The 15,431-nt window shown below is 36.5% G+C and overlaps 1 protein-coding gene across 50 annotated transcripts in view; it reads right to left on the bottom strand.

Annotated features, from left to right (window-relative positions):
• Positions 1-15,431, bottom strand: part of LOC139964732 (uncharacterized) — a 390,976-nt gene that overhangs the window by 90,622 nt on the left and 284,923 nt on the right. For all 50 annotated transcript variants that reach the window (XM_071966600.1, XM_071966625.1, XM_071966626.1 and 47 more), the window contains 6 exons: positions 12,907-13,191; positions 12,197-12,493; positions 11,568-11,627; positions 1,438-6,665; positions 812-888; positions 11-180 (listed from right to left, as the gene is read on the bottom strand). In XM_071966600.1, coding sequence (XP_071822701.1) covers positions 11-180; positions 812-888; positions 1,438-6,665; positions 11,568-11,627; positions 12,197-12,493; positions 12,907-13,191 — 6,117 coding nt within the window. The remainder of the gene's footprint in view (positions 1-10; positions 181-811; positions 889-1,437; positions 6,666-11,567; positions 11,628-12,196; positions 12,494-12,906; positions 13,192-15,431) is intronic.

The raw sequence follows: 15,431 nt of genomic DNA, 5'->3' as shown, positions 1-15,431 counted from the left end.
TATAACACACCTGTAACATTAACTTCAACAGTAACACTGTCCTCCCCGGCCTCATTGAAAATGAGACACTTGTATTCGCCAGCATTTGCAGGTAAAACTTGAGGTAATTCAAGGGTTGTAACTCCTTCCTCGACAGTTTGCAGAACTTCTGGTGAGTCCGCCTCCAGCAATGTGCCATCTCTGAAACATACCGAAGAGGAAATATATTTATTTTACTGGCAATACTATATTAGAATGCTGTTTTGTAAATATGGTAAACAATTTCTAATGTTAAAACAACATTACACAGATACATATTTTAATCATTTACTAAAATGAAGAAAAACAAACATCTCTATGATACCCATCTATTAACGATTGTAATATTTGACTGGAAAGCTAGATCCATGAGGTATCTTTTGAACAGTAAGATGGGGACTGGTGAGGGGGCAGGTAAGAGCTAAGAGGAAATTGATAAGCAACACTGGCATAGGTCTCTACTTCCTACACTTCAAACAATCTAACTGTTGTGAGATTACAGATCAGAAAAATTGGCAAATGCGACATTAGGTCAATTTACCTTAATAAGCCTGAATGTGTGGAGGCTGTCAGAAACACTTGCAGTGCTATAATTGTAACTTAACTATAGCAACAAGGTGATGATAATGGATTGCATGTTCAGTAGAAAATGCATGATAACAGCAAAACAGTATCCTTACACAAAGTACTTTTCAAAAAGGTAATATTACTTTATGAGAGATTGAGTGTGGAAATGCTCTCCCCCAATCCGCAGGGTTAAGCACATTACAGATTCAAAAGATCATTGACTTACCTGTACCATTCCACTTCAGGTTCTGGTTTACCAGAGAATGTACATTCCAGCTTAAGAGGTTTGCCTTCTTCCACATCCTGAAATAGAAGTTGATGCCAGTTCCATTATAAGTGGACTTAGGTCATTTTTGTTTCATACAACAGGTTATTTGATGTATAAGGTGTGTGATCTACTTTGTGTTAAACAAACTATACACCATAAACTTACCTATTAAACCTACCAGTCTTCACTACTAAATAGTGTAGAATCATAACCAAAATGCAGAGCAGGCTTTCTCCTTGTGTTACAAGATATCGAAAGTTTGAATGAATTTGTAATTGTGCCTGTAAATTAGACCCGATAGCTTTTATTGTAGGTGCACAAAGTCTGGAAGTCTCATTCTTGCTGCCTCACTGATTGATAGAGACTTTTAAATATGAAATGTCATTGCCATTTTCATTATTAAAAAGGTGCAAATTAATTCCTTTTAACGTTCCACCATGGGCTGCAAATGACATTGCTGCACAAATTTTACATCCATATAATACTTAGCTGTTTAGTCAAATTAAGACTGCTACCTGCTTCCCCTCCACAATTTGGTAACATATTTAGCATCAGCTTAATTTCTTATAGATATGGATTCTCACCTTATCTTTGGGTCTGTCAATGAAAACAGGAGCTTGGAGGATTTCCTGTGGTTTGTCTTCTTCTGAAGGTACTATGCTGACATCAGCCATGTCCTCAATCAGTTCTGATGGTTTCCCTGGAACTGCCTCTTCCTGTGGCATCTCAGCCATTTCCACTACAGAAGTCTCCTCTGCTGGTTTGATTGTCTTAATGGTGAACTCATCAGCTTCTGATACTTTCATCGGTAGGGTTATCTTTGCTTCACTGGGCTTAGTTAGTTTAAATTCCACTTCCTCTTCCTTTTTGGACTTTCTTCCAATTGTTACCTCAGCCTCTTCTTCAACCGCAGACTTGATTTTTGGCCTGATACGTAACTTCTTCTCTTCCACTGGCTCTTCTTCTAATTTCACTGTGAAAGGTTTTACCTTTTCCTCCTCTACAGATTTCAAAGGAGTTGGTCTTTGGACTGTCACATTTGCTGTGTCAATATCTTCCATGACCTCTTCTGGTTGTTCTTCCAGTGGTTTCTCTCGCACAATCTTTTCTGTTTCCTCTTGAAGGAGAGGACTAAGTGGTACGGTTCGTGCTTCCTTTAAGTCTTCTTCTGGGATAGAATCTAAAGGTTCCTTTGGCTGTGCAACTTCAGGTTCTTCTTCATATCCATGCACCTCGATTGGCTTCTTCTTTTTCTTTTTTCGCTTTTTCTTTTGACCAGATTCATCCTCACTTGATTCTTCTGAAGAGGATGTCTTCTCCTCCACAGGAGCATCCACTTCATCTTTAGGAGTAAACTCTGTAGCAGTTCCAACCCCTGGTGTGATGGTTACTTCAACATCTGCAGGTTTCTCTTTCTTTGAAATTGAAATTGCAGCACTCTTTTCATCAACAGTCTTTTTCTTAAAAGTGACAGCAACTTCTTCTTCCTCCTCTTCTGGTTGTTGAACAACAGTCTTTCTCTTTGGTTTCAATTTTATCAGCGCAGCAGTTTCTTCTTCCTCTGGTTGGGCTTCAAGTTGAGGTTTAATTCTGGGTTTCAAAGACACTTCCTCTGGAACCTCTTTCCTTGGTTCATCTTCTACTACTGGAACTTCCTCAGCAGGCTTTTCTTTAATTGGAATCTCTTCAACTGGCTTTTCTTCCACCGGAACTTCTTCCTCTGGTTGAATGGCAACTTCTATTTCCTGTTGAGGCTTCTCCTCAATAGCAAGAGTTACTTCTACCTTTTCTGGTTTCTCTTGTGTGACTGGTTTTTCTTCTTCCACTGGAGCAGGTGCTTCTATTGGAATATCTTCTACTACAGGTGCACTTTCTTGAGGTTGATCTTCAGTAACTTCAAGAGGTGTCTCTTCCTCTGGTGCAATTGTGACTGGAATTTCTTCTGGTTTGGAGAATTTTGGTTTTAAAGTCAATTTTGCTTCCACTGCTTCTGGTTTCTTGGTCACAGAAACTTCAACTTCTGCCTCTTCTGCTGTAGGTTTTGTCTTAGGTTTCTTTTTCAGCTTGAAGACTGCTGGGAACTCATCTTCTTCAGGTGCTTCCTGAATGGATGGCTTCATTTTAGGTTTGGTTTTTTCTTCTTGTCCAACCGTGACTTTGAATCCAGGAGCAGAGGGTTTTTCCTCCTCGACTGGTGCTTCCTCATCCGGCTTGAGAGTGATTTCTATTTCCTCTTGGGGTTTCTCCTCTGTTGGTATAGTCACCTCAACCATTTCTGGTGCTTCCTCAGTTACAGGAACCTCTTCAACAGGCTTTTTGTCTACAGGAACCTCTTCAACTGGCTTTTCTTCCACCGGAACTTCTTCTTCTGGTTGAATGGTAACTTCTATTTCCTGTTGAGGCTTCTCCTCAACAGCAAGAGTTACTTCTACCTTTTCTGGTTTCTCTTGTGTGACCGGTTTTTCTTCTTCCACTGGAGTAGGTGCTTCTATTGGAATATCTTCTACTACAGGTGCACTTTCTTGAGGTTGATCTTCAGTAACTTCAATAGGTGTCTCTTCCTCTGGTGCAATTGTGACTTGAACTTCTTCTGGTTTGGAGAATTTTGGTTTTAAAGTCAATTTTGCTTCCACTTCTTCTGGTTTCTTTGTCACAGAAACTTCAACTTCTGCCTCTTCTGCTGTAGGTTTTGTCTTGGGTTTCTTTTTCAACTTGAAGACTGCTGGGAACTCATCTTCTTCAGGTGCTTCCTGAATGGATGGCTTCATTTTAGGTTTGGTTTTTTCTTCTTGTCCAACCGTGACTTTGAATCCAGGAGCAGAGGGTTTTTCCTCCTCGACAGGGGCTTCCTCATCCGGCTTGAGAGTGATTTCTATTTCCTCATGGGGTTTCTCCTCTGTTGGTATAGTCACCTCAACCTTTTCTGGTGCTTCCTCAGTTACAGGAACCTCTTCAACAGGCTTTTTGTCTACAGGAACCTCTTCAACTGGCTTTTCTTCCACCGGAACTTCTTCTTCTGGTTGAATGGTAACCTCTATTTCCTGTTGAGGCTTCTCCTCAACAGCAAGAGTTACTTCTACCTTTTCTGGTTTCTCTTGTGTGACCGGTTTTTCTTCTTCCACTGGAGCAGGTGCTTCTATTGGAATATCTTCTACCACAGGTGCACTTTCTTGAGGTTGATCTTCAGTAACTTCAAGAGGTGTCTCTTCCTCTGGTGCAATTGTGACTTGAACTTCTTCTGGTTTGGAGAATTTTGGTTTTAAAGTCAATTTTGCTTCCACTGCTTCTGGTTTCTTGGTCACAGAAACTTCAACTTCTGCCTCTTCTGCTGTAGGTTTTGTCTTGGGTTTCTTTTTCAACTTGAAGACTGCTGGGAACTCATCTTCTTCAGGTGCATCCTGAATGGATGGCTTCATTTTAGGTTTGGTTTTTTCTTCTTGTCCAACCGTGACTTTGAATCCAGGAGCAGAGGGTTTTTCCTCCTCGACTGGGGCTTCCTCATCCGGCTTGAGAGTGATTTCTATTTCCTCATGGGGTTTCTCCTCTGTTGGTATAGTCACCTCAACCTTTTCTGGTGCTTCCTCAGTTACAGGAACCTCTTCAACAGGCTTTTTGTCTACAGGAACCTCTTCAACTGGCTTTTCTTCCACCGGAACTTCTTCTTCTGGTTGAATGGTAAACTCTATTTCCTGTTGAGGCTTCTCCTCAACAGCAAGAGTTACTTCTACCTTTTCTGGTTTCTCTTGTGTGACCGGTTTTTCTTCTTCCACTGGAGCAGGTGCTTCTATTGGAATATCTTCTACCACAGGTGCACTTTCTTGAGGTTGATCTTCAGTAACTTCAAGAGGTGTCTCTTCCTCTGGTGCGATTGTGACTTGAACTTCTTCTGGTTTGGAGAATTTTGGTTTTAAAGTCAATTTTGCTTCCACTTCTTCTGGTTTCTTGGTCACAGGAACTTCAACTTCTGCCTCTTCTGCTGTAGGTTTTGTCTTGGGTTTCTTTTTCAACTTGAAGACTGCTGGGAACTCATCTTCTTCAGGTGCTTCCTGAATGGATGGCTTCATTTTAGGTTTGGTTTTTTCTTCTTGTCCAACCGTGACTTTGAATCCAGGAGCAGAGGGTTTTTCCTCCTCGACTGGGGCTTCCTCATCCGGCTTGAGAGTGATTTCTATTTCCTCTTGGGGTTTCTCCTCTGTGGGTATAGTCACCTCAACCTTTTCTGGTGCTTCCTCAGTTACAGGAACCTCTTCATCACGCTTTTTGTCTACAGGAACCTCTTCAACTGGCTTTTCTTCCACCGGAACTTCTTCTTCTGGTTGAATGGTAACTTCTATTTCCTGTTGAGGCTTCTCCTCAACAGCAAGAGTTACTTCTACCTTTTCTGGTTTCTCTTGTGTGACCTGTTTTTCTTCTTCCACTGGAGCAGGTGCTTCTATTGGAATATCTTCTACTACAGGTGCACTTTCTTGAGGTTGATCTTCAGTAACTTCAAGAGGTGTCTCTTCCTCTGGTGCAATTGTGACTTGAACTTCTTCTGGTTTGGAGAATTTTGGTTTTAAAGTCAATTTTGCTTCCACTTCTTCTGGTTTCTTGGTCACAGAAACTTCAACTTCTGCCTCTTCTGCTGTAGGTTTTGTCTTGGGTTTCTTTTTCAGCTTGAAGACTGCTGGGAACTCATCTTCTTCAGGTGCTTCCTGAATGGATGGCTTCATTTTAGGTTTGGTTTTTTCTTCTTGTCCAACCGTGACTTTGAATCCAGGAGCAGAGGGTTTTTCCTCCTCGACAGGGGCTTCCTCATCCGGCTTGAGAGTGATTTCTATTTCCTCATGGGGTTTCTCCTCTGTGGGTATAGTCACCTCAACCATTTCTGGTGCTTCCTCAGTTACAGGAACCTCTTCAACAGGCTTTTTGTCTACAGGAACCTCTTCAACTGGCTTTTCTTCCACTGGAACTTCTTCTTCTGGTTGAATGGTAACCTCTATTTCCTGTTGAGGCTTCTCCTCAACAGCAAGAGTTACTTCTACTTTTTCTGGTTTCTCTTGTGTGACTGGTTTTTCTTCTTCCACTGGAGCAGGTGCTTCTATTGGAATATCTTCTACTACAGGTGCACTTTCTTGAGGTTGATCTTCAGTAACTTCAAGAGGTGTCTCTTCCTCTGGTGCGATTGTGACTTGAACTTCTTCTGGTTTGGAGAATTTTGGTTTTAAAGTCAATTTTGCTTCCACTTCTTCTGGTTTCTTGGTCACAGAAACTTCAACTTCTGCCTCTTCTGCTGTAGGTTTTGTCTTGGGTTTCTTTTTCAACTTGAAGACTGCTGGGAACTCATCTTCTTCAGATGCTTCTTGAATGGATGGTTTCACTTTAGGTTTGGTTTTTTCTTCTTGTCCAACCTTGACTTTGATTACAGGAGCAGATAACTTTTCTTCAACAGGCCCATGTTCTTGGACAACCACCTCAGGCATTTCTTCAGGCATGTCAGGTTGCCTCTCAACTGGTGCTCCCTTCTCAACGACTTCTATAGAAATTTCAGCTTGCTCTTCTGGGGCCTTCTCTAAAATTACTTGCTCAATACCATCATCTGGTGCATCAACAGGAGCCTCAGCAGCAGCAATCAGTGGTTTCTTTGGTACCTTTACTTCTTCCACAGATACCTGGTCTTGTTGTATCTCTACCTGTATCTCTTGTTGCTGAATATCCTCAATGGTAATAGATGGATGTTCTTCCGTAACTGGAGATTCTGTGGAAACTATATCATACACCTCAGGGGCATCTTCAGGTTTAACCAAGATTTCTATGGTTGGAACAACATCCTCTGGAAGTGACACATGGAATAAAGGAAGCAATAATTGTTAGTTGTTTCAGATAAGTAACCAGTGAAAGAGCTTTTGTTTATCTATCAAGGTACTAAAACTGCATTACACAACGCATAGCATTTACACTCTATTCGTAACTATTCTTGTAACCACTCTATCTAAGCTATTCCCAATATCAGTTTCAAAATGTTATTTTAAGGGATTACTTAGTGAAACTAGCATTATGTATCCTGCTTTCACTTCAACTATGATTAAAGGTCATCTCTTTTACCTCCAAACTGTAGTATACAATACCTTGCTACAACTTTTCAAAAGTGCTCTCCAGGAGAAGTTGATTCTCAGATTATTTCAAGACATTTTGAAGTGAGGGGAAATTGGAGCATACTTTGGGAAAAAGTGATGACCTTTACACAAAAGAGGCCTAAAAGAAAGTATCAACATCTTATCATTCCATTTTTTATTTAAAGTATTAAAAAAGAAAAGTATTAAAAGAAAAGTGGCATATGAAAACACTTTTTGACAAGGGCCTTTTAAGCCATCGTAATGCGATGACACCTTACCATTATCATATCTTTTATTTATTTACTAGAACGTTTACCTACCCATCAAAACTTACCACATCTGTCTGCTCGCAAGTTGAATGGTCACCTACTAAGAAATCTAGAATGCCCTATTTGAAGTCCACCAAGACTTAACTAGTAAGCAACTGCTCATGATAGTTAGGCAGCAAAGGGGGGCTCTGACTCTAGGACCCAAGGAATCTGTTGCTCTATATCAAGTACCTTTCCTTTAATCTTCCCATGTGTACAATTTAAATCCTATATAAGATCTTACCTGAACTATACTTGCAGGATGTCAATGTATCATATTAACATTCTGATAGCATCGATGGTGTTTAACTACCATCCAAAAGAAAATAGTAATGGCTCTAGCTGCATCATGTAACAAACAGATTTGTAGTACAACATTTTGAGTTTCTCTCTAATCATAGATGCTGTCATATCAGCAAGGGATATATGTCCACTGAAGCAGCATGAACCCCTGTAGTTATATATTTCGTCAAGGCAGGTTCTTTTTCAAACAGAATTCTGTTTTCAACTCTTCACCAGAAATTACTCTGTATTAACAAATTTTCTACTGCAAATTAATCATCCTGTGATATGAGTAAAGTTGTGAATTTCCGAGAACAAATGTTGCGTGTTGCGTGACTCACCGGAAAAGTGGATGTCAATTTCGAGAAATCTTGTATGGATATCATGATGTGTCACTGTGCATGCTGTTAGATTAATGTCAAATGCACATTGTTGAAAATGGACACTATGAAAACATGCTGCCACATGATGTGGAACTCATTACACTACAAAGTGATCTGGTATTTCTCTTGAAACATTAAATCAAGACAATATGTGATTTTCAAACCGATAAAATAATGCTACATACACACATCGAAGTTTGAACAAAGTATCTTAGTTGCATGGCAACCAAAACCTTTTCTACGTAAAGATATCCAGTTACAAATACGGAAATGTTTTTCTTAAATTTGTGAGCGTATCCTACCCTATTAGCATAGATATTTCATTATATTGGCATGCTTAAAGATTCAACTGGAATGCCTTATATTAATCTCATTCTTTCAATGCAACTGTTTTTCAATCAACCTACATTGTCAAATTACAAGTCCGAACATAGCTTTGTCGTTGGGGATACATTCCACCAAGGTTTATAAGGGCATTACAATAATTTTGTATTGGAATGCATCTAATCAAACTGGAAAGTATCATATCCTTCATATTGGAATATATGCTGTTGATTTTGAGAACATTAGCCTCTTAATGGAATGTAGATTTTCATATTTATCCCTGACCATTACTAAATTTAGAAAAGCAAATATTTTAAATATTTTTTTTCAAGGGGGGTGGGGGATTGAGAGGAATTAAGTGATTATGGTAGTAGATCTTATTTTGCATTAAATTAGTAGTGATGAACACACAGGACATAACATGACACACAAAAGAAACAAGCAAACAAAACAGATATTAGGGTTGCTACTTCACTGTTGGATCATCTCTCTTGATTCTCACAATAACAAAGTACATATGTTTTTGCTTGGTGTAAAAAAAGAGTACATGATTACACAAGAAAAAAAAATGGGAGATTACATTCAAGTCACAAAGTCTTCTTCTTTAAACAGTTGAAAGACACGAAGTTAGCATCACTAATGTACCATGACACATTTAAATTCTTTTTTGTATCTAAACTTGAAACTGGCTATAATAAAAGATTGGTTATATTTTGTGATTATATTTTTGTATAGTTCAGGTTAATACTGATAATTCAAGTTAAATGTCAAACTCACAAATATCCAAAATTTGGAAACATTTGAGATCTTGGCTTAACAGGTGAAGGAATTTTGTTTCATGAATACATAAATTTTGAATACTAGTAAGTAGAAACTTAGATGAATATCATAAAGTTACGATGTTATAAATTGGTCATGTAGTTTGGACCCATTATTTATTAACTATTTACACAAAGAAAGGAATACAGCAATGGTTTTTTATTTCAACAATCCTACCAGTTCAAAAGCTTATTTACAAATTTCTTTAAGCTTCACAAAAACACCTCAGTGTCATCTCATTGTGATGAGTCCAAGTAACAAACAAACAAATATGAGATTAGATTTCAGATTACAAAAATAATTTGCTATGACATCACATTACCAATTTTGGTACAAGAACCTAAATCTACAGATTTAAAATTTCAGGTTTTCTGTAATTGAGCACCACATACTTTGCAAGCATCGTGCAAGTTATAATTAGCTCTCTTTTTGTGGCAATTTTGAAGTTTGATATTGAAACAAAGTTAAGGATTAGAAATTATAAACTTCATTTCATTACAGTGCTGCTTTCATAATATTAAATGGCAAAATACCAAATAGCATTTATCAAACTTTTGTCTCAAAAGAAGTAACCAACTCAATACACTATTTAACAAAACAAAGGAAGGAATATTTGTCATGGAAATTACTTAGTGACTTATAATTTACATTGCTTTTTGTATATTTAAGTAATTTTGTTAAAACACCAAAAAGAAAAGAAGAAGAATGTTCAGTAGGTTATAATGTAAATGCTGTTCTTTCTCTGAATCTGTGTAGCAACATAGCTATTTTACTATGCGATACTAAATGACCTTTCTTGCTTGTCCAATGCAACACTGGGCACTTGATATCTTACTGTTAAATTTCTATCATGGAAAGTTAATTTTAAAGCTAAAGCATTGTTGATTTTGTTTCACTTATGTAAATTATGTCTTAGCAAGTGATCAGTTTCAAATTATGATTATAGACTTGGATACATTTAATGATTGTTTCATATTTTGATTTAGGTTGTATAACTAATTGACTGAACTTCTAAATTTGAGCCTCAAACACATTTTGAACTGGTTAAAACGAAGGTATGAATGAAAGATATGAAGACGTATGAAACAATCTTCTCACAAACTATTAATAGTAAGTACATGTGTCACATGTTCATGCTCTAAAATGTCACAAACAAGGTACCTTTGCAACAGTGACAACTGTCAACAGGTTACTTTATAAAATGGCCAAAAATATCTGTCAACTTTTGGTAAAGGTTAACAGAATAGTTGAATTAACAAATGTTAAGAGGGAAAGTCTAGCAATGAAACAGCAATTTCTATTGCAAATTACACCTTTATTTAGTATGAAACAATGTCAACTATTCATAGAGTTTGTGACTGATACCTAATATGCAAAGTCACGTATAAACAAACACAAATGTCATTCAACAGAACAACTGTAAAATATTAACACAATTAGAGTTAGTAATGTGCAGAAAAGAACAAAATACAAAGTGTAGAAGAAAATTTCAAACAACAGTTATAAACAGAATGAAAATGTGTACCTTACTGACTTGGAGACATTTAAATATCTATTAACATTGCCAGAACTTTAACAAATCCTCACATATGGTTAATCGTAAGTTGTTGGTAACCAATCAAAACATGTAACAGAAGGACGATTGTTTTCTAAACAAAACTAACAGATGAATGCTTCTTTACAGTGTGAGATTTATGAAATCACATCTTTAGAATAGGTAAATTTTATTTCCATCAGAAGACCATGATCCTTAAGATCATTATTTATGTCATTACCAAAGTTGACAACTTTTGACAAATATGTACAGTGGAATATGTAAATAGTTTTGTAACATCTTCCACACATTGGTGGTTTTGTTTTACATTGGATTTGGACAATTTTGCCCATGGTTGTACTACTGAATTATACATTTTAATAGGTAAGGATACATTCCTTAACATATTTTAAAGCTGAACAAAAGCAGCATCATCATCATCTTTCACTTTAGTAAACAGAAAATTGTGAAATGTTCTAGTCTTATCTCATTTTTTGTGTTTATGAGTTTTAAAGAGTTTCAGTTGTACATCCACTGTGCAGTGCACCACAATAACAAAGCTTTAATTATGTAACCATATTTTCACAAGGATAGAAACAGAGAATGAAAAACAATGATGAACAGAACATCTTCCAGAAATGTCTTTCTGTCAAAACATGTAAACAAAAATCATCATGCGGTGAAAATAATAGTGTCTTGCGAGAGCATGCTGTCAAGTCAACCATGCATGTTGGGAATGTTACACAGCAAAACGATTCCATATATATGGTAAACATCTGGAGGAAGTTTTATGTCCTTCTTCAGTAGAGTCAAAACTCTTAAGGTTTCATCTTCGTCATGTCTAATAATTTGGTCTTTTCAGCAACCATGCTCAAATCATCCAAAAACAAACAATGTAACACGAGGCAATGAAGAAAGCCAGAACGGCCGCTAAGTCCCATTCAAGCAAACTCCCCACTTTAACCATACCTTCCTTCTTGGTTGGAACCTTAACTGGTTTAGCTTCCTCAGGTTTGACCTCTTCTGGTGCTGCACAAACAATAAAAAAATCATAATAAAACTCAAGAAGAGAAACAATCTGAAGCACTTAACAAGACACAAGCATGAATTCCACAAACTGACCAATAGCCTCAATAAACAGGAATTTCTTCAAATTGGAATATTTAGGAAGCAAATACGTTAATGTTATGTTGATGGTTCTTTGTAATTCACTATCTTGATGGATGGATGAGTTGAATTTGTTAATGCAGCATGCGAAACATGGTTGTTATTACCAACCTTTCCCAGTTTTCTATTAAACTGATTCTTTGTAATTTACTATTGATGGATGTGCTGCATTTGTTCATACAGCATGCAAACTATGGTTTTTATCGTTTACAACCCTCCGTGTGTTCCCTTCAAACTCATTCTTAAAATTGTAGCTGAAATATAACAGCTTTTCAAGAACGATTTGTTTGAAAAACAAGATCTATTTCTTTCTCCAGATGATCATTTCTGAACTTTTCTCCATTTTTGACCCAAATTTCCTTTTCTTGTAAATGATATATGCAGCACATTTCTCTTTTCAACCATGCATTGAACTATTGTTGGGCACTTACCAGCGGTATGAACAGTAACCACAATTTCCTGACTGGGAGAACTGATACCAACAACATTTTCTGCCACAACTCTGAAAGTGATTGGTTCTTCTATAAGTTCTTCGGTTACCTCATAGGTCGTGGTTGTGTCCTTTGTTGTAGCAATCTGCTTCCAGGTTTCTGTCTCTTTCTCCAAGACTTCAACAGTGTAAGAAGTGATAGGGGCACCACCATCTTTGGTGGGGGCGTCCCATGTGAGGCTCACAGTTTTGGGGGTGACCTCTGTTGGAGATGGCTTAGACGGTGCCTCTGGAACATCTGACAAAAGATAAATAAGATTAGGAAATGAACAATGGAAAGCTGACTGGTAAATGATCTGCTTCCATGCATCCAACTTTTTATCTTTTCAAAGATCAATTAGTTCGATTAATTTACTTTTGATCAATCAAATCCTACTTAACTGTGCTGTTACTGTACACTGAAAGGAAAAATGATTGATTGATTGTAACAATTTATACTTCTTCTAAATATCAAGTACCTGACCATTAAAACTCCTGAAAATATTGGTCTACATCAAAAAGAACAAACTTCACATATTACAACAAATGTAAATTTAAAAGATAAAAGTTGACATGAGTGCCATAGCTATACATTTTTTTCACCTTTGTTTCTTGATTACAAACATTGATAACTTCAGATCTCTTTTGAGTCTGTAGAAAGTGAACTCTTACCAATTACGATAACTTTGAGTTTCTTCTCATCCTTCCCGATCTGGTTTTCCACTGCAACAACATATTCTCCAGCATCCTCTGGGAAAGCCTCATGTATGAGAAGTGAGGTCCTAGTTGCAGATCGAATAATGTCCACTCTCTCTGTTATAATGATTTCTTCTCTTTCGATGTCCTTAATCCAGACAACCTCTGGCTCAGGATAACCAGCAATTTCAAAGTCTATGGTCACAGAATCTCCTTTCTTGACAGTCAGTTCTTCGGGTCCTCCAACAACCTTGGCAGGGGCTATGATTTAGAAGGGATGATGAAATGGAATGGAGATTATAGGGATATAGTTTGTTATGAATGATGCATAAATATCATGAATATTCAGTATCACTGACACTTGTGATGTTTGAAAATGGATGGATCTAACTCTTCCACTACATTTAAAGTAAGAAATGCAATAATTTTTGATCTAGCACTTAGCAGACCTCATCCAATGAAACTTCATATTTAAGGAATGACAACAAGAAGTATTATAGTATACACTCAAACAGGAAAAGCCAATGAAGCCTTTTTCAATATCTCAATATCAAAACCTGAAATCCCCCCAAAACATCACATCTAGGAGAAATCTCAAGAACATTTTGGGAAGGAACAAAAGCTATAGCAGGCTGTCAGATTACAGCAACGATATTTCCTTAAGAATAAAACTTTAGTACTTACACATTGCTACTTGATGGTGAAAATGTTAGAAAAGTGTTATAGATATAATTATTGTGATATCTACATACAGATTATATTTCCAAGGTTTTAGAAAGCAAATGAAATTACTTTTCAGTAAAAAGCTTGTGTAGTAGGGTGCAGGCAAGGTAGAAAGCATATGGATAGGTTATATCAAAGTCTTTATAAAGCGTAATATAATAAGTATGTACATGAAAGATATAGTCTGTGATTTAAGCAAAGATTAACTGAAAGGTAGGAAGTGAGATCAAATTAATGTCTAAAATAATTGACGACCTTTCACCCAAGGGTTAGAAAATGGTTAGAAAATTTAATACCAATAAAAAAAACATAATTATTCTTGCACTTTGTGAATAAGTTTGCAAAAAGAAAAATGCAGTTTTTTTTTGAAGGGTTTGTGAAATTCAAAGCAAAGTTGATTCTCCTGAAGCAATGAATCACATATCTTACATCATTGAAGCAATAAATCAAAGATGTGTAAAAACTAAATTGTAAACCATTCCTCACCAAATAAACATCAAATCTCAATAAAGGCAATATCTCAACACAAAGGTAAACAATTTAAAATAAAATAAAATGCAATTATTCTGGAACTGCCAAAAGTAGCAAATGATCTAGTGATAAATATATGTATAGGACCTAGATAGTGACAAATGATATATATACTAAAATGGTCAAAAAACATGTTAAGCATCAATATGAGACGACATGTTGATAATGGTGATATTAACTAAAGATGTCTTATGAATAACATAGACAAAAGATGACAATATTTATTTAGTTACTAAGGAATGCATACACCAAAACATTCAATTTGTTCTTGCCACATTTATTCATCACCAAGTGATCAAATCAAATACATATATGCACATAACAACACAACACAAAACAAATAACAGAAACAAATCTGTGATTGTGAATCACAACCACAAACATAAACAAAATAAAGGCTAGAATTTATAGACAAATTGATGATGATTCAGATTACAAAACAGGTTAACATAGATGAGTGTTCATAATCTATGATGCAAACTAGCTAAATTGGACTTAAGACTTTAGTTTTCATAGCTGAGGAAAATCATGCAAATTGTAGAATACTTAATCAGGAAGTCAATCTTCAAGTGATGATATGAAGTGACCAAATTGCTAGATATTCTAACAAGGTTACAATAATCAAGGAAAGTAACACCAGCTTGCAGGGAATAATTTAGTGCTCAAATTTTGGATAAAAGCTTTGAAGGCTCTGAGCATACCCTACGAAATGCTAATTTACCTGTGTACAATGAAAATGGTTCTCAGGTTCGATACTTTTGACTATTTACTACACTTCTCCTACATCTAGTCTCCATTGGTGACCAAGGGATTACAGACAGGCCAAATTAAGAGACCGACAGTTTCTCATAAAACATAGAAAATATAAAAAAGTGTCCATGCCATACAATGTTGAAGATCAAATCAGTCAAGTTTTAGTTTGCTTCATTTTTTGGGCCCTTTATAAAATGTATGTTATGCTACTCTCTATATTAACTGTATGTTAAGCTGCTCTTATTGTCAATACTTTTATGCAAAAGTTGGACTCAACAGAAAATTGTGCAATCAGAAAGAACAAGAATTTTTCCTACTTGCAGTATGTAGCTATCAGTGTCAAGCCAATGTCATAATTTGACCTTGTTCGTAAAATCAGGGTTTGATGTGAGGAAATACTTTTATTATTTTAAAAGTTTCTAAAGTATTGCCAATAACATAGGCCGAATTGTCAATTAATTTGATCTTTCTACTGTATGCTCAGACTACAAGTT

Source organism: Apostichopus japonicus, chromosome 23 (genome assembly GCF_037975245.1).
Source record: "Apostichopus japonicus isolate 1M-3 chromosome 23, ASM3797524v1, whole genome shotgun sequence".
NCBI classification, from domain to species: domain Eukaryota; kingdom Metazoa; phylum Echinodermata; class Holothuroidea; order Aspidochirotida; family Stichopodidae; genus Apostichopus; species Apostichopus japonicus.
The sequence above is the reverse complement of the archived record's forward strand: the minus strand, read 5'-3'. Positions and strand labels throughout refer to the sequence as shown.